This window comes from Canis lupus, chromosome 22 (assembly GCF_003254725.2).
Source record: "Canis lupus dingo isolate Sandy chromosome 22, ASM325472v2, whole genome shotgun sequence".
In the NCBI taxonomy this organism is placed as follows: domain Eukaryota; kingdom Metazoa; phylum Chordata; class Mammalia; order Carnivora; family Canidae; genus Canis; species Canis lupus.
This window is the reverse complement of record NC_064264.1, coordinates 29,388,855-29,407,938: the sequence shown is the minus strand read 5'-3', so window position 1 is coordinate 29,407,938 and position 19,084 is coordinate 29,388,855. Positions and strand designations below refer to the sequence as shown.

Sequence of the window (19,084 nt, the reverse complement as noted above, 5' to 3'; positions counted from 1 at the left end):
GTTTTTCAAACTATAAAGTTGTTGAGAGGGCGCCTGATGGGCTCGGTTGGTTAAGTCTGGGCCTTAGGCTCATGATCCCAGGGTCCTAGGATGGAGCCCCACATCCTGCTCCCTGCTCCGCAGTGTCAGCTCCTCTCTCTCCCCGTCCCCGCTGCTTGTGCACGCTCTCTCTCTGCCAAATAAATGGATAAAATCTTAAAAAAAAAAAAAAAGTTGGGGAGAAAAGTAAAATCGCTTTAGATACTGTGCAGGAATGAACATGAGATGAGTAAAAGAAAAGAAGGAAGACCGGGTGAGAAGGTGTCGCGCTGGAGTGACCGTGGCAGCGTGATGCAAGCATTCCCACCCTAGCGGCACCGAGGCTAGAGAAGGAAATCCGAGTGACAAAAGCAAATCTATAACTATAGTTTCCATCGACATCTCCTTGCCCGTTCCCAACGACTGCTAGGGCGAAACGGGCGTGGCCGTCCAGCTGTTTTAAAACTTGCTGGAAAAAGAAAAACAAAACTTGGTGGAGCTCAATTACCCCAGCGGCCTTCACCTCGCGCGTGCGCAGAAAGCGCTGGCGGGCGGGGGGCGGGGTGTGGAGGGAGGGGGCGGGGCAGACGGGAAGAGTCCACGTCTACGGGTCCAAAGGGGAATCAAGGCATCCTCGTTAATATGTCATTCCCTTCACAAAGAATCTCCAAAATCTTCAGACCTTCCCCGCACAGAAATTTCCTTGTTTGCTGAGTACCTCCTGGAAGCTGATGTTTAATTGGCACTAAGGGGGAGTTACGCAGATATGTTTGTTTTCGCTCCCCCCACTTCCGCTGCGTGCGCCAGGCCGGGCGGGGAGGGAGGCGGAAGCGGAAGTGTCGGCGTCCGGGAGAAGGTCCAGCTGGTCCACGGGTGGTCCGAGCCCCGGAGCCTTGGCATGGAGGGGTGCAGCGAGCCGCGACTGGACGCTAAGTCCGAGGTGAGTCCTGACCTGAGAGGAGTCGGGGCTGCGGGGCTCTGGAGCTGGAGAGATCTTTCCCTAAATTGTGTTTTCTACCTTCATTTCAGGTCACCAACCAGGTGAGTGAATGGCCGCCCCGCCTTCCTCCGGCTTCTGTTGGGCGAGGGGCGGGCGGTAGCACCTGGCCCGCCTCCTGCCCCTGGCTGCCGGGGACGGTGCCACCACTGTGAGCCTTCCCCAGCAATCCCCTCCTCCAAGGCCCGTGTGTGCGAGTCTGTGACCTTCATCCTGCCACCCTGCATTCCTGCATTGCTCCTTCCACTATGCGCCTGACACGGTAGCTGCTGCCCTTTATTTTTTTTAAAGATTTTATTCACTTACTCATGAGAGACACAGAGAGAGAGGCAGAGACACAGGCAGAGGGAGCAGCAGGCTCCATGCAGGGAGCCCGACGTGGGACTCCATCCCGGGACTCCAGGATCACGCCCTGGGCCGAAGGCAGGCGCTAAACCGCTGCGCCACCCGGGGATCCCCGTTGCCCTTTAATTTAATCTCCTGCACCCACTCCAGCCCAAAGAGTACAGAGCCATTCTTGCTCTTGATGACCGCTTATTCAAAGCTAGGTACACAGTATTTTAGAATGTGTTATAGAAAGGGAAGTCGTTAAAATCTCAAAGATAGCACTGCAAACATTTTCTTAGTCTTTTTTTAAATATTTATTTATTATTTATGATAGACATACAGAGAGCGAGAGGCAGAGACACAGGCAAAGGGAGAAGCAGGCTCCATGCCAAGAGCCCGACGCGGGACTCGATCCTGGGACTCCAGTATCATGCCCTGGGCCAAAGGCAGGGGCTAAACCACCGAGCCACCCAGGGATCCCCCGCATTTTCTTAGTCTTTAAGAAAGTTATTTTGAAGATGGAAAGTATACCTCTTTAACCTTTCGTGTCTGCATTTTTTTTATGCCAGAAAAAAAAGAATTTGAATTTTTAAGTATGTCTTATGCCTTTTTGTTTTAAGTGTTCTTGTCCTGCATCAGGTATTAACTTACTATTAGAGAAACAGGTTAATAGTACATTTCCCAGGAGAAGAGTATGAAAACTAGAGCATTTTAGGTCAAGAGTTTCCCAGGCCCAAACAAAATCTTAAGAAAGGGCTGAGATAAGAAATAAGGGGAGTACATTAGTACATTGGCAGAGAGATGTTCCAGTGACTGCTCTCTGTCATCTGTCTCCCAACTGCTGTTGCTTTTGTGGATACCTGGGAGGTAGGGGGAACTCAGAAAGATTAATCTGGCTGATTAAGCCCCCTTATCTGGCTATGATTGTTTACAGAGAAGAAGGCAAGACAAAAAACAAAAACCCAAGATAATTTACAAACATTAAAATACGTATGAGACTTTAGCAGGATGATTCAATTGTTTAATTCAAACAAGCTGAAAAATATTTTTATAAAAGACACCTTTTATTTTTAAAGACACCATTTAAAAAATAAATAAAGACATCATTTACAACATAAATTATAAAAGTGCCTTGCAGTCAATCTAACAAAAGATATTTAAGGCCTTTATGAAGAAAATTATAATGAGTGCTAGATGTCCAGTTTCTAGTGTGGCATGTAAGGAGCTTGGAATATAGAAGAACAAGTAAAAAGCTTAACAAACTGAAGAATTAACAACTCTTGGATCCATCAGAGAAGTAAGGCAAACTGCCACCCCCAAATCGGAGAGACAGCTGAATATAGAGCATTACAACTTGCCAGAATAGAAATCTGTGGAAACTAGTGCCATGCTAGGAAAACCTAAACTATAATTGATAAAGTGCTAGTGGATCTGTGGACAAGTCTGAGAATTAAAATCTCAAGGACCTGGTCATTGGAGGGGTGGTGGGAAATGCTCTCACACTTTCATGATTTTTACCTCCAGAAACTCCTAAATTGAACATTTTTATTCTTAGCTCATGATGCAGTTTTAAATGTGCTGCTAGAAAAAAAAATGACTATTCAAGGATGTTATTGAGGGAAAAAAATCCACTACCCAAATATTAGTCATTTATGTTTGTAGTATATGCTTTTTAAAATGCACCAGATAGGGATGCCTTGGTGGCTCAGCAGTTGAGCGTCTGCCTTCAGCTCAGGGCATGATCCTGGGTCTAGGATTCAGTCCTGAATCAAGTCCCACATCGGGCTTTTTGTGCGGAGCCTGCTTCTCCCTCTGCCTATGCCTCTGCCTCTCTCTGTGTTGCTCATGAATAAATAAATAAAACATTTAAAAATAAAATGCACTAGATAAAAGTAATATTTTGGCTTAAGCTGTAACACCTCTCTTTCTTTAAATATTTTTCACCAATGTATGAATTAGCCATGTTAATTGGGACCATACCTCCAGTGAGAGTTCACGACCCTGTAAACTATCCATCAGCATACTGTTCTCTCCACATTTAAAATATACTCTAAATTCACCTTGCCTTGCTACCACCTAAATGCAAACCTCCATCTTCTTGTCTAGATTGCTTTGCAGTAGGCACCCAATTGGGTCTTGTTGCTTTCCTTTTAAAACTTCATGCCCTATCCAGCAATTTGGATGAGTCTTTTGCAGTCTAAGTTAGACCAGGTCTTTGTCCTGCTCAAAGTCTTGAAGTGATTCCTGTCACACTAGAAAAAAAGTCTTACTGACTATGGCCCCCTTTCTACTCAGAAGCCACTGCTCAAAGAAGTCTCTCCCAAATTCTGCCTAAACAGCCCTCCTGGTCACTCTATCTCTTTACCCATCACTTTTTTTTTTTTTTTTTTTTACACTTTTTTGTATTTATTTGTTTATTGTCTTGCCTTCCCCACTAGAAATAACGTCCTGAGGTCAGGAACTTTGTTTTCTTCTTTTTTATATCTCCAGTGCCTAGAACATAGTATTCTTTCGTAAATGCTTACTGAATATTGGAGCCTAGAGACATAGTAACGTCTCCAAAGCCACATGGTTAGAAGGTAGGAGAGCTGAGATTCAAACTCAGGTTGGTCTGATTTTAGAATTTGAGCCTGTTAATTAACAAATCATAATGCTGTGTTACCCAGCACCAGAGATCTCAGATTATCCATTATTACACCTTCTGATACTTACAGTCATTGTTTTGAAGTAGTTTATGATTTCTTCTAGATGTCTAATTAGAACACTTCATCACAGGTGGATCGGTTATTCCTACTGCTGCCATCTTTTATTGCTTTCCTTGTTGCCAGTTTTACGGTATAAATCAAAAGTAAGATGTTCTGTTGACATGCAATATCTACTGCCCTTTTCCCTCTTCTCATATATGAAACGTAGTCACTTAAATTTTTTACATTTTATATAGTGGTTCATAAATGTATGACTGCTTTTGTAATTCTGTGTATTGTGTTGATTGTACAAACTGCACTCAAGGAGTTGACATCTAGTGGATATGGGGATGGGAGACAGGTCCACAGATGACTCCTATACAAGGCAGAATGTTCTAGCTGATAAGGGTGTATGAAATGACATGAATGTTCATAGAAAGTTTAAGGAAACCAGGAAAGACTTCACAAAGCAGATAGAATTAGAGAGGAGTTAGATGTTTGAGAATTATATTGCAAGAGGAATGAGCAGCATGGGCGGAAATACATGAGAATATAAAGAAGGGATGCAGTCCTGTTTGAGGACGAATGGGAAAACAAGGACTGTGCTGGAAGATAACTCAAGTGCTGGGTTGGTAACTACCTCATGAGACAGTAGGTTTTAAATCTTGACCTGTGATACTAGATTTGGTTAATATATAAATAGCATTTAGAGACTATAGTCTATATTGGAGCCAACAGAGACTATAGGCAAGAAACAAAATAGGCTGCAGTAAAATCTAAGGCAAGATTGAAAAAAAAACCAACTATTTGTAGGTCTGTAGCGAGGAGATTGGGAAGAAGGGAATAAATATCAGCATTGGCTGAAATAAAATCTTGAGTGCCTACCAATTCTTACGCATTTTGAGAAAAGTCAAAGTTGACCAACAGACCTGTGTCACTAGGGAAATGGTCATCAGTAGAAATGAGATGAGGATAAAAAGCATTTTTGAGGGAAGATGATATTTGTCTGGAGTTGGAGGGCTTATGTACTATGAATTTATTAGTATGAATATGTTTAATGGGAAGGGCTTTATTCTGTATTATTTTTACTGGTGGTATTAGCATCTCTAAGAGGTAAGAGGTTACACTTATTAAATCTGAAATAGCTTTTAGTTGTTTTTGCTAAAATTTCTAGAAACACATTTGCGATTAAATCGTGAGAATACATTTTTGATGTCATATATTAAGGTTATTGACGAAGTTATTTTCAGCTGGGTGCTGTATATAATAAGCTATCCAAAACTTAATAACTTCAGTTTAATGACCTTTCAGGACTCTTGTGGGTTACCTCGGGTTAGCTAGATGATAGTTTCTACTCTCTGTCATCTAGGAGCCTAATTGAGCTGGAAACCCAAAGGGCTCACTCACGTGGCTAGTGATGACTTTGACTAAGAGTCAGCTAGAGCTGATAATTAGAGTGACTTGATTCTCCCTACATGGCTGTTCACCCTAGGGTAGCTGGGTTTCAAGAGAGAGAGAGAGTCCCCAAGAGCCAGTATTCCATGAAGAAGGAGGCAGACACTGCCAGTTCTCTTAAGGCCTAGGCTCAAAGATTCCCGAAAGTCTCTTTTGCCATATTCTGCTCATCAAAGCAATCACAGGGACAGCTCAGATTGGTGCAGAGGGAAAGAAAATAAGCTCCACTTAATGGAGCTTAAGAAGTGACATCTATGTACAGGGAGGGATGACACTAACTGTATTGGAAGCTATCTTTGGAGACCAGTTACCACATGCTCCAGAAATTCCAAACTTGTTAGTTCAACAAATACTTGTTTAGACATTCACTTTGTACCAAATATTGTTGTAGTAGATTGAGTAATAAACTAGATGGATAATACCCTTGCTCCTACAAAGTGTGAATTTCCTTGGGGAGTCAGGTTATTTATTACCTGACTGATAATAACATAATAAACATGATAATTTCAGATAATAATGAGTGCTATTGAGAAAATTAAAAAGCAGAGTATGGATAAAGGTACCAGTAAACGAGAAGAGGAAGGCTAATGACTTAGCAAATGTTGTATACTTGCACTAGTGTAATATGAACTCTCAAGTAGAAATTTGCTAATAACTCCTGCCTTAATCAAGTTCTGCATATAAACACAGAGTGTAGCATAGCACTCTTCAATAGAACTTTTGTGATGGTGGAAATGTTCTGTATTGGCACTGTCCACACTAGCTAGATGTGACTGTGAGCACTTAATATGTGACTAGCCCAACTAAGGAAGTGAAAAATTTTTTTAAAGATTTTATTTATTTATTCATGAGAGACACAGAGGGAGAGAGGCAGAGACACAAGCAGAGGAAGAAGCAGGCTCCATGCAGGAAGCCTGATGTGGGACTCCACCCGGGCCTGAGCCAGAGGCAGACGCTCAATCACTGAGCCACCCAGGCGTCCCGGAAGTGAAATTTTTTATTTTATTGATTTAAATAGTCACATTTGGGTAATGGCTACTGTATTAGACAGCTTCGGTCTAGCATGTAGAAAATGATAAATAAACATTCTTATGCCATTCTAGACCTATTTAGTTTCTTGACCTACTAGAACTTAATTCCAAATAGTAATGTTGCAGCTAGGTAAAATAAAAACTGTACTGTGTAGAATATGAAATCAGATGGATTAGGGTTGGAATATCAGCTATACTAGTTTTGTATCCTTGGATGAGTTATTTGGTCAGTCTTTTCCTCATTGTACTTTTGAGAGAGAGTAAGGTGTGCAGAATACTTAACATTCCTTCCATTGGCAAACTTTCACTGAAAAAGGAGAGAACATAAAAGTGTATATTTTATGACTAGCTATAAAAATTACATATGAAGGCTAGAAATAAGAAAATAGTTTTTAGGATGGAGTTGTGGATGATTGTCTTTCTAATACTATATGTTGTATTTTGAAAAAATAAAAACTAAATTTAAACTGAAATGGTCTTTATCAGTATTTTTCTTTATAGACAGTTTTTTATATGATGTTTTATGTTACTAATAACTACAGCTACCATATCAATTTTTTAAAAAGATTTTATTTGAGAGCGTGTGCATGCTGAGGTGAGAGGAGGAGCAGAGGGAGAGGGAGAAACAGATTCCCCGCTGAGTGAGGAGCTGGACCTGGGGTGGGGATCCCAGGACCCTTGAGATCATGACCTGAGTGGAAGTCAGACACTCAACCGACTGAGCCACCCAGGCGCGCTCAGATCAATTTTTAGTGTGACTGAGTACAGCTAATTTGTTTACCTTTTAATCTATATTTGTTTTGAGATTATTTTTCTTCTTTATATTCATTTTATTTTGAAATGTTTTTCTATTTTTTCACTACTAGTTTTTTCCCCTTTGTAAAATTATTCCCCTTTTTAAAATTATTTTCTTAATTCTACAAGAGTTTTGAGGATGCAGCACCTGGTTAGTTAAGTGTCTGCTTTCAGCTTAGGTCATTGATCCTGGGGTCCTGGGATCGAGCCTAAAGTTGGGCTCCTTGCTTGACATGGAGCCTGCTTCTCCCTCTCCTTCTGCCCCTCCTCCCTGCTTGTGTTCTCTCTCAAATGAATAATTTTTTTTTTAAAGATTATAAATTAGTTATTCATGATAGAGAGAGGCAGAGACACAGGCAGAGGGAGAAGCAGGCTCCATGCCGGGAGCCTGACGTGGGACTCGATCCTGGAGTCCCAGGATCACGCCCTGGGCCAAAGGCAGGCGCTAAACCACTGAGCCACCCAGGGATCCCCCAAATGAATAAAATCTTGAAAAAAAAAAGTTTTGAGGCAATATTTCATTCTTAATGTCCTCCATAATGATAAGTGTGCTGTTCTGATTTTTTTAAAAATGTTATTGGGGATCCCAAAATATTAAAAATAAAAAATAAAAAATACTAAAATGTTATTTATATATTTATGAGAGACACACACAGAGAGAGGCAGAGACATAGGCAAAGGGAGAAGCAGGCCTGATTCGGGGATTCAATCCCAGAACCCCAGAATCATGCCCTCAGCTGAAGGCAGATGCTTAACTGCCAAGCCACCCAGGCGTCCCTTAAACTGCATTTAAATATTCAGTTTTAGAAATATGAACTGAATCCCAGCTTTCTTTTCCTTCTGTGTACACATTTTGTACATTGAGTGTCTGGATGGTAGCTCTCCCTATTTCCTCACCTGACAGTTTCACCATTGTAATTTGCCATCAGATTCCAACATTGTGTTCCTTAATTGATTTTCTGTTTGAAATGTTCTAAATAATCTAGTTTTATTTCAGACTGAGAATCAAGTAATGATTTTTCTCTACCATTTTCCTGTTGACAGTAAAGCATCAAGAAATTGTGCAGACTGAATAAGTTTAAGAAGTGCCCTAAATTAAATTTTTGGAAATCACTATTGATATAATATAAAAAATATATCTCTAATTACAAACTCCCTTAGATTCTGTTCTTGGATTTTTAGCCACTTATTGAACATTCCTATTTAAATATCCTCTGTCACCACTTGATAATACCTTTAGCCTTAAAATATATAAAGTCTGATTGGTAATATGGTATCAACATTCTCCCCGTCATCTGTACTCATATTTTCATAGTTGTCTTTGATCTCTCCCATAATTGTTAAGAAAAACACCAGGGCCTTACTCATTCATTCTTTAAGGATCAGCTTAATCCTACTTATTACCACTTTAGTTCAGGCACTTAAAAACCTCATACCTGGATTATTGTATTCTCCTGCCACCAGATGAATATTATTTATTTATATATTAAATTTTTTTTTAAGATTTTATTTATTTATTCATGAGAGACACAGAGAGAGGAGAGGCAGAGACAGAGAAGCAGGCTCCATGCATGGAGCCCGATGTGGGACTCGATCCTGGGGCCTCCAGGATCACACCCTGGGCCAAAGGTAAACACTCAACTGCTGAGCCACCCAGGTGTCCCAGATGAATATATTTTAATCAATACTTTCATATCTTTACTGAAAAAAATTCAGTGAGTCCTGCATAAAGGAGAAATTTAAATGATGTAATATATTTTCCATAAGATAAAGTATATGAGAATACTCTGAAAACCTCTGAAAACTCACAATTTGAAAGGAATTATTGGCTTCTTCACCTCTTTTTTTCAGCTTTATCTTCCATACTTCCTTACAGGAGCCATCCACTTTAAGGCAGTTAAATGCTCTCTTATACCAGATATTGACTATCTCCATCTCTAGTTGGTTCAGCTTAATATTTATCAAGCATTTATTCTTTGTTAGGTGTGTAGTTATGGAATATATAAAGAAGACACATTTTCCTCTCAATTTCAGTTCTGTTTAATCTTCAAAACTGAGCTGAAAGTTTATGCCTTCTGTAAAGCATTCCTTTGATCACAGTAGCCTACAATAAATTTTTCCTTTCAACCAGAAAGGTTTGTATTCACTGATACTCACTCCCCCCGCCTGATATCTACAAGGTAACATGCCAAAAAAGTGCATTACCATGAACAGCTTAATGAGTGACTTTAAAGTGAGCATCTTTGTAACCACAATCAAATTCAAGACATGGAGCATCACCAGTACCTCAGAAGCCCACCACAGGCGCTTTCCCAATCAAACCTCTCTCTTTTCTCCTCCATACAGGTAATGATACTTTTGTGATAATTGCATTCTTGCCTCTCTATATAATTTTCCCACCTGTGTATGCAGCCTTAAACAATACTGTATTTCCTGTTTCTCAAGTTTAAGTGAATGTGATCACATAACTTTTGACTTGTTTCTTTTCGACATTTTGATGTTAAATTGTAGCTGTAGTACATTGTACATATTTCATGTATCATAACTGATGAACATTTGGGTGGTTTCAGTTTAGGCGATTATGAATATAGCTACTTTGCTGTGCAGAAGCTCAGTTTAATGTAGTCCCACTTGTTTACTTTTGCTTTGGTTGCTTTTGCTTTTGGTGTCAGATTAAAAAAATTATCACCATGATTTCTATTCTGCAGGAGCTTCCTGTCTACATTTTGTTCTAGGAGTTTTATGGTTTCAGGTCTTATTTTCAAGTCCTTCATCCATTTTGAGTAAATTTTTGTGTATGGCATAAGAGAGTGGTCAAGTTTCCTTCCTTTGCATGTGGCTGTTCAGTTTTCCGAACATTATTTATTGAAGATACTATCCTTTTAAAAATATATATATTTATTCATAAGAGACAGAAAGAGGCAGAGACATAGACAGAGGGAGAAGCAGGCTCCACGCGGGGAGCCTGATGCAGGACTCAATCTCAGCACCCTGGGATCACGACCTGAGCCAAAGGTAGATGCTCAACCACTGACCCACCCAGGTGCCCAAGATATTGTCCTTTTACCACTGTACATTCTTGACTCCCTTGTCATAAATTAATTGACCGTGTAGGCATGGGTTTATTTTTGGGCTTTCTATTATGTTTCATTAATCTATGTGTCTGTTTTCATTCCAGTGCTATATTTTAAAAATTACTATAGCTTTGTATTATAGTTTGAAACCAGAGAGCATGATGTCCCCAGCTTTGTTCTTTCCCAGAATTTGCTTTGGCTATTTTGGGGGTCTTCTGTGGTTTCATACTTTTTAGAAGTATTTTTCTGTGAAAAATATCATTGGGATTTTTATTGGGATTGCATTGAATCTATAGATCGCTTTGAGTAGTATGGACAATATTTTAACAACATTAATTCTTCCAATCCTTGAGCACAGGATATCTTTCCGTTTATTATTGTTTCCAGCTCTTTTTAAGATTTTATTTATTTATCTGAGAGAGAGAGCACGAGCCAGGGAGAGGGGCAGAAAGAAAAGGGGCAGGGGGGAAAGCAGACTCCCCATTGAGCAGGGTCCTGGGATCTTGCCTTTTATTTCTTTTTATTGGTTAATTGCTCTGACTAGTATTTCCAGTTCTGTGTTGAATAAAATTGGTTCAAGTGGACATTGTTGTCATGTTCCTGATCTGAAAGGAAAACCTTTTAACTTTTTACCATTGAATATAATGTTAGCTGTAGGCTTGCCATATGTGGCCTTTATGTTTTAAGGTATGTTCCCTTTATGCCTGCTTTGTTGAGAGGTTTTTTTTTTAATATCATGAATTGGTATTGAATTTTGTCAAATACTTTTTTCTGTATCTATTGAGATGATTATATGATTTTTATCTTTCATTTTTAAAATGTTTATCACATTGATTTACAGATGTTGAACAATCGTTATATCTCTAGAATAACTGACTTGAGCGTGGTGTATGATCCTATTAATGTATTATTAAATTTAGTTTGCTAATCTTTTGTTGAGGATTTTTATATTTATGTTTATTAGGGATATAGGCCTGTACTTTTCTGTTCCTGTGGCATCCTTGTCTGGTTTTGGTATCGGGGTAATTAATATTGGTCTCATAAAAGAAGAGTTTTCCTGTTTTTTGTTTTGCAGAGTCTGAGAAGTATTGGTATTAATTCCTGTTTGAATGTTTGGTAGAATTCATCAGTGAAGCCATCTGGTCTATTGACTTTTTTTTTGTGGGAATATCTTTGATTACTGATTCAGTTTCTTTCCTTGCTAGTAGTAGGTCTGTTCAGGTTTTCTGTTTCATCATGATTCAGGCTTTGTGGTTTGTGTATTTCTAGGAATGTATCCATTTCTTCTAGGTTGTTCAATTTATTGGTATGTAATTATTCATTGTAGTCTCTTAGGATCCTATATATTAACATGGCATCAGTTGTAATGTCTCCTCTCCCACTTTGGATTTTATTTTCCTCTTTTTTCTTGGTGACTCTAGCCAAAGTCTTAATTTTTTAATCTTTTCAAAGAATCAGTTTTTAGTTTTAGTGATATTTTCTATTGTCTTTTCAGTGTCTATTTCTGTTCTAATCTTTATTTCCTTCTGCTAACTTTTTTGGGCTTCATTTTCTCTTTTTTTTTTTTTTTTTTTTTTTTTAGCGGGGAGGAAAGGGCACAGGGAGAGGAAACAAGAAAATCTTTTTTTTTTTTTTTTTTTTTTAATTTTATTTTATGATAGTCACACAGAGAGAGAGAGAGGCAGAGAGACAGGCAGAGGGAGAAGCAGGCTCCGTGCACCGGGAGCCCGATGTGGGACTCGATCCCGGGTCTCCAGGATCGCGCCCCGGGCCAAAGGCAGGCGCCAAACCACTGCGCCACCCAGGGATCCCGAAACAAGAGAATCTTAAGCAGGTTTGATGCCCAGTGCCTGAGCTGGACATGGGGTTCACTCAATTCTGAGATCACCTAAGCCAAAATCAAGAGTCAGATGCTTGACTGACTGAGCCACTCAGGCACCCTTCTATTTTCTGGAGTTTTACAGTTGGCTTGTTTAGTTGAGACTTTTCTAGTTTCATGAGGTAGGCATTTATCACTATGAACTTACATCTGAGAACTGTTTTTGCTGCATCCCATAAATTTTGGTATATTACGCTTTCATTTTTCTTTGTCTCAAGACACTTTTTAAATTTCCCCTTTGGGTTCTTTTTTGACCCATTAATGTTGTTATGTATTCACATATTTGTGAATTTTCTAGTTTTTTTTTTCTTGTAATTAATGTCTAGTTTCATACTATTGTGGTCAGAGAGGATGCTTGATAGGATTTCAGTCCTCTTAAATGAAGACTTTTTTTGTCTTGGCAAATGTTCCATGTGCACTTGAGAAGATGTATATTCTATTGCTTTTGGATGGAATGTTCTGTAACTATCCGTTAAGTCCATCTGTTCTAACGTGTTGTTTAGAGCTGATGTTTCCTTATTGATTTTCTGTCTGAATGTTCTATCCATTGATTCAAGAGGACTATTTAAGGTCTACTATTATTGTACGCTGTTTCTTCCTCTAGGTCTGTTAATATTTGCTTTGTTTATTTAGGTGCTCCTATTTTGGGTACATAAATATTTACACATTGTATCTTCTTGTTGGATTGACCCCTTTTTCATTATGTAATTTGCTTGTTTCTTATTATAGTCTTTGTTTTAAAGTCTATTTTGTCTGATATTACCTGTAGCTATCCCAGCTTTCTTTGGTTTCCATTTCATGGAATATCTTTTTCCATCCCTTCATTTTTAGTCTGTTTGCCTTCTTACCTCTAGAGCACATCTTGTAGGTAGTATATAAATAAGTCTTGTTTAAAAAAGATCCCAAATTTTATTTTATTTTATTTTATTTTATTTTATTTTATTTTATTTTATTTTATTTTATTTTATTTTATTTTATTTTATTTTAAAAAAGATTTATTAATAAACAAAGCCTTTTGCCCTATCAGAATTAATTTGGTAGCAATAAGTATTAACCAACAAGTATTTTTCATGAGTGGCTGCTGTGTACCATTTACTTGTCTAAGCTTTGAAAAAAAACAAAATTCCTCCACTCACCAACTTATGTTTTAGTCAGTATTAAGAGCTACATTTATCCAATCCTGTTTTATGCCCCCGCAACACCGTGCAGTCATTGATAGAAATTAGATTAAAAGTATTAAGGCAGCCAATTATCAATAAGGATGCAATCTTTGGAGTCAGACTTTGGTTTCAGTTCTGATCACAGAAATGTGTGACCTTGCACACATTATCTAAGCTCTCTGAAATTCAGTTTTGTCATTTGCAAAATGGAAATAATAGCCTATAATGTTGATGATTCAATGAGGCATTTAATACATGTAAACTACATAGCGCATCACCTGACAGGTGTTCATCATCAACAGTAATGAAACCTAAAACCACCTAACACCTAGTGCTTATGCTAGTATAAGGCTTCAGGTCGAGGACCATGGTGAGAAAGGAAACTGGAACGGTTCCCGTTTGGGTCCTAGTCACATATGAAGATTGTATGTAACTCATCTTCCACTTTAGGACTTTCAAGTGAGTGAGGTGAGAGAGGCTACAGAGCACTTGTAGTCCCATTAAATGTAGGAGCAAAATGAAGGGAAAACCACATCATCCTTCTACTTCCATTATACATCTGGTGAAGATGTGTGTGTGTGCATGTGTGTTTTACTATTGTAATTATGACAGTGTTGTTGTCCAACTCTGTTTATATCCCATATTGCCTCTCCATTTTCCTCTGATTATTGTTCCCCTAGCAATATTAAAATGAAGATATTTTCTTTTCTATGACCAGCATTGAAACTAAAAGTTCAATGTGAGAGCAGTAAAATTGAGTAAATATCTGCATCCATGACAATGTTATTACCAATGTATTGTTCTGTAATATTTCATTACAGCTTGTAGATTTTCAGTGGAAACTGGGTATGGCTGTGAGCTCCGACAGTTGCAGATCTCTTAAGTATCCTTATGTTGCAGTGTTGCTCAAAGTGGCAGATCATTCAGGCCAAGTAAAGAACAAGTGCTTTGAAATGACAATTCCACAATTTCAGGTTTGTGATTTCACTCATTCAAGTTGTAGTTTATTGTTCTGTAGTTGCTACTTAAACATTTATGAAATCTTTCTTAAGGGAAAATTTTAACTGTTTTTATTTATAGTTGTTTTGATGTGCTTTACATTTATTAGTACATACAAAAGATCTGAATTTTTTGGGGGGGAATTTGATAAATTTCAATATTTTCAATATAATGCTAAGTTAGTGTACTGTCATATTTGATCACTCTCACAGTACACTTCTGTGAATATACTTAGGAAATTTTCATCTTCTCTGGCAGGATATTTACTTTGCATTTAACTGTTTTATTATTTTTAGGCTTCATATTCAAGAATGATAAGTTAAATGAATCTTGTCTTTGAACAGTGTCAACCTTGCATTTTCTGACTGGAAATGTTTTATAAAATGCTGATCAGAGTACCAACTACTTGATGATTGTTTTATTAGTTAGAGATTTGAGTAACTCAGTAGTTTATATGTAGGGTAATCTTATTCACATTATCATTTCTACCTGTTTTCTGTAAGCAAGGAAGAAGAAAAGGGGATGAGTGAAAAATTAGATTTTCTTTTAAAGGTGCCTTTAAGGAAATATTTTAACATTAACTACTTTAACTGGCCTTAGAGTTTTGTTTTTGTTTGTTTGATTGGTTTGGTGAGTGAATAGTTAAGAATTCTCACAATAGTTAGTACTCTAAGAAAAGTAAAGTACTGTAAACAACAACAACAAACAACCAAGTGAATGCAATAGAAATATAATGAGACTTCTTTGTAAAACTAAAAATATATTGATCCTAGACTTCCCTTTTAAGAAAAGCCTCTCATACCTTTTAGGATGCTTTTGATTTCTTCTTTTAAAAATTACACTCTCCCCCTAGCTTTATTGAAGTATAGTTGTCAAATAAAAATTATATGTATCTAAGGTATATGATGTGATGTTTTGGTATTATGTATACATTGTGAAGTGATTACCACAGTCAAGCGAATTAACATATCCACCACCTTATATGGCTCTCTTATGTGACTGTGTGGGGAAAACACTTGAGATCTACTCTTAGCAAATTTCAAGTACACAATACATTATTATTAACTATAGTCACCATACTACACATTAGGTCTGCAGAACTTATACATCTTATAACTGAAAGTTTGTACCTTTGACCAATATCTCGTCATTGCTCTTACTCCCCAGCCCTGGTAACACTGCCTACTCTCTTGTTATTATGAGTTCTACTTTTTTAGATCCCAGAAATAAGTGAGATCGTGCAGTATTTATCTGTGTCTGGCTTATTTCATTTAGCAATAATATCCTCCAAGTTCAGGAAGCCTGGGTGGCTCAGTGGTTGAGCACCTATCTTCGGCTCAGGTCATGATCCAGTCCTGCATCAGGCTCCCTGCAGGGAGCCTGCTTCCCCTCTGCCTATGTCTCTGCCTCTCTCTCTGTGTCTCTCATGAATAAATAAAATATTTTTTTAAATATCCTCCAAGGTCATTCATGTTGTCAAAAATAGAAGGATTTCTTTCTAAGGGTGTATAGTGTTCTACTATACAAACACACACACACACCACATTTTTTAATGCATTCATGTGTCAGCACACAGTTGTTTCCATACTTTAGCTACTCTGAATAATGCTCAAAGAACATGGGAATGAAGCTACCTCTTTGAGGTAGTGATTTTATTTCCTTTGGATATATACCCCGAAGTGAGGTTTCAGGATCCATATGGTAGTTCTGTTTTATAAATTATATTTTAAGGGCTTTTTATTTCTTTAAAATAGATATCGCTGCTTTTGAACAAAAACCCATGGTCAACATTATTAATGCTAATTAGCATCCTGGAAAGAATTAAGAATTAGCTAAAAGGAAGTATAGTATATTACGATATGTGAGTAGCCTTCAACTGAATATAAGGACCAAATCAATTTCAAAAAATATATATATATATATATGAATATATATATATTCATCCATTCCTTTATATAATTCACAATCTTGGCCTATTTCTAATTTTTCTGATAGCATTCATGCTCTCTGATTCCACCTCTAAGAATTTTCCCTCTAGGAAAAGAATCACAAATGGGACAAATCTCTTAAAAGAAGGTTTTTTACATGGCTTTTAACCAATCCAGAGCCTGTTAGTCACATTGCAGCATTGAGAGCATAGGAACATTTTTTGAGCTTTCAATTTATGTCTTTTTTGTAACAGAAATTTTGACCATTAATAATAGTTACATCTGGCTTCCTTCCATAATGAATTTACATATAAATTAAAATATATATACTTGTAAGTAGCAAAATAGAGAACTAAGACCAAGTAAGAAGGAAAATGCAAATATGTAAATCATTAGAGAGTATCCTAATTGCTGAGGTTAAGTTTCAAATTTGCCTCCTAGCTTCATGGCAGGTAGAGAAGAAAGGAAAACAGAATTTGTTTGCTCCTTCTTTTGGAAATTTGGGAGATGGAAAAATAGATGACTTTTATAGGAGAACAACCATACCAGCTTAATTTTTTTTTAAGATTCTATTTATTTATTCATAAGAGACACACAGAGAGAGAGAGAATGGCAGAGACACAGGCAGAGGGAGAAGCAGGCTCCATACCTGCGGGCATGTGGGACTCTATGTGGGATTTGATTCCAGGTCTCCAGGATCACGCCCTGGGCCAAAGGCAGCACTCAACCGCGGGGCCATCTGGGCTGCCCCCAGCTTAATTTTTAAATGAAAAGGAAATATGCTTCTATCATATAAGCCATTGTCAGTGTGGGTCTTTCTTATTTTTTTTTTTTTTAAGATTTTATTTATTTATTCATGGAAGACACAGAGAGAGACAGAGACATAGCCAGAGGGAGAAGCAGGTTCCATGGAAAAAGCCAGGTGCAAGACTCAATCCTGGGACTTTGGGATCATGCCCTGAGCCAAAGGCAGACACTCAACCACTGAGCCACGCAGGCAACCCAGGTCTTTCTTATTGTAACTAAACCTGTATCTTAAAGAAGACAGCTGACTCACCCTGATACACAGTCTTTCTCACTAGATTTAAAATGCTTTGAAACCTGGAAACTGAACTTTATTTCCTTTTTTTTTTTTTTTTTTTTTTTAAGATTTTATCTATTCATGAGAGACAAAAGAGAGGCAGGGGGAGAGGTAGGCTCTCTGTGGGGAACCTGATGCTGTACTTCATCCCAGGACCCAGGGATCATGACTTGAGTCCAAGGCAGATGCTCAACCAATGAGCCACCCAGGTGTCCCTTTTTTTTTTTTTTTTTTTTTAATCTTTTTAAAGAACTGCACTTTTGTTTTCTGCTCAGGTCATGATCTCAGGGTTGTGAGATTGAGCCCTGTGTCGGTTCCACACTCAGAATGGAGTCTGCTTGTCCCTCTGCCTTCTCTGCCCCTCCATCTGCTCTCTAAAATAAATAAATAAAATCTAAAAAAAGAGTTGCATGCTCTACTGGCTAAGCCAGCCAGGCACCCCCCCCCCCCCCCAAACTGTCATTTTTGTTTTTATCTTCATTGCCTACGTTTTGGGTATTTAATCTACCTGGTATGATCTCAAAAAAGAGCTTTCTTTTGTGCTTTAAAAAATTTTAGTTATGAACTAATTATCCAATGCTACAATAGTATTTATGCTTGTGGTACCAAATTGCACCTGTTTGTTTTTTATAACTTCCAAATAATATTAGTGATATAAACATCAACATGCAAATTTAACATGTCATATGGTCTTTAGTGGTCAGGTATAAGTAAGAGAACTACTTATATATTCTGTAAAAGCTAAGTTAATATTCTTTTTCCTTTTTATCTCCAGAATTTCTACAGACAGTTCAAGGAAATTGCTGCAGTTATTGAAACTGTGTGAAAATTGATTACTTGGTTGATAAATTACTACCATCATTCTAAAATCATGGACTTTACTTTCTGTAACAAAACTGTATAAGGATCAAATGATATTTATTGAGTGAAAATTGTACTTTTGCTTACCCATTTTTTAATAATAAAAACCCAAAGAGGAATAGATAATGGTGATCAATGTAAAACTTTGTGAATATACTAAAAACTATCAAATTGAACACTCTAAAGGGGGAACTCTGTTATGTAAATTTTATCTCAGTAAAAGAAGCAGACAGTTGAATGATTGATACTGAAGGCAACACAAGTTTATATATTAGACCAATAATTTGAACACTAAAATAATTGTACCCATTTTATAAACAAAATCTCTTATGGAGTCCTATATATAAACTATATATGAATTTAAAAAGTAGCATATGATTACAATAACATAACCAATTCGGTTTTCTAGCATTCATTTAGGATAACAGTGGTCAGTGAGAAGACAACCTGCTCCTTCTCAAGCATTTGGATCAGGTTAGGACTGACCATTGCTGCCTTATATTAGCCAAGCATTTAGTTATTTCTGTTATTAACATTTGTAGGAAGTTCAAATACATGAATAGAGATAGAACAGTATTTTTTTTCTTTTTTTTTTTTTTTTTTTTGAGATAGAACAGTATTATTTTGAGTTCTGTATAGAACTAAGTTAAGCTGGTAGCACAAATTATTGTGTTAGATGATTTCCACTGAATTTAAATTTATAAACCAATTATTAAAATATCTTATAAAGCCACAGCAAATAACGCTCTATGGCATTGCTTAGGAATAAACAAATAGATCATTGGAATAGACAGC

The 19,084-nt window shown here is 37.5% G+C and overlaps 1 protein-coding gene across 6 annotated transcripts; it reads left to right on the top strand.

Annotated features, from left to right (window-relative positions):
- The first annotated feature begins 825 nt into the window (after window positions 1–825).
- Window positions 826–18,415, top strand: COMMD6 (COMM domain containing 6). Of its 6 annotated transcripts, none has more exons than XM_049099318.1 (4): window positions 833–958; window positions 1,048–1,059; window positions 14,242–14,394; window positions 17,187–18,197. In XM_049099318.1, exons 1-4 carry the CDS (start codon window positions 917–919, stop codon window positions 17,232–17,234), a joined length of 255 nt encoding a protein of 84 aa, XP_048955275.1. In that variant the 5' UTR covers window positions 833–916; the 3' UTR covers window positions 17,235–18,197. The 6 variants fall into 6 exon arrangements, with proteins under 6 accessions (XP_048955277.1, XP_048955275.1, XP_048955276.1 ...); XM_025441040.3 differs by lacking the exon at window positions 17,187–18,197 and adding an exon at window positions 18,204–18,415 and having other exon boundaries at window positions 837–958; XM_049099320.1 differs by lacking the exon at window positions 1,048–1,059 and having other exon boundaries at window positions 826–958.
- Window positions 18,416–19,084: the final 669 nt, after the last annotated feature.

What these genes read in the sequence shown, in the direction of transcription:
- COMMD6 (XM_049099321.1), top strand. Translation starts at nt 9,576, where the DNA reads ATGGAGCATCACCAGTACCTCAGAAGCCCACCACAGGCGCTTTCCCAA. An exon ending in CTCTTTTCTCCTCCATACAG is followed by an intron (nt 9,654 to 14,241) that starts GTAATGATACTT and finishes ATTTCATTACAG; the next exon opens with CTTGTAGATTTTCAGTGGAA. An exon ending in TGACAATTCCACAATTTCAG is followed by an intron (nt 14,395 to 18,203) that starts GTTTGTGATTTC and finishes TTTTATCTCCAG; the next exon opens with AATTTCTACAGACAGTTCAA.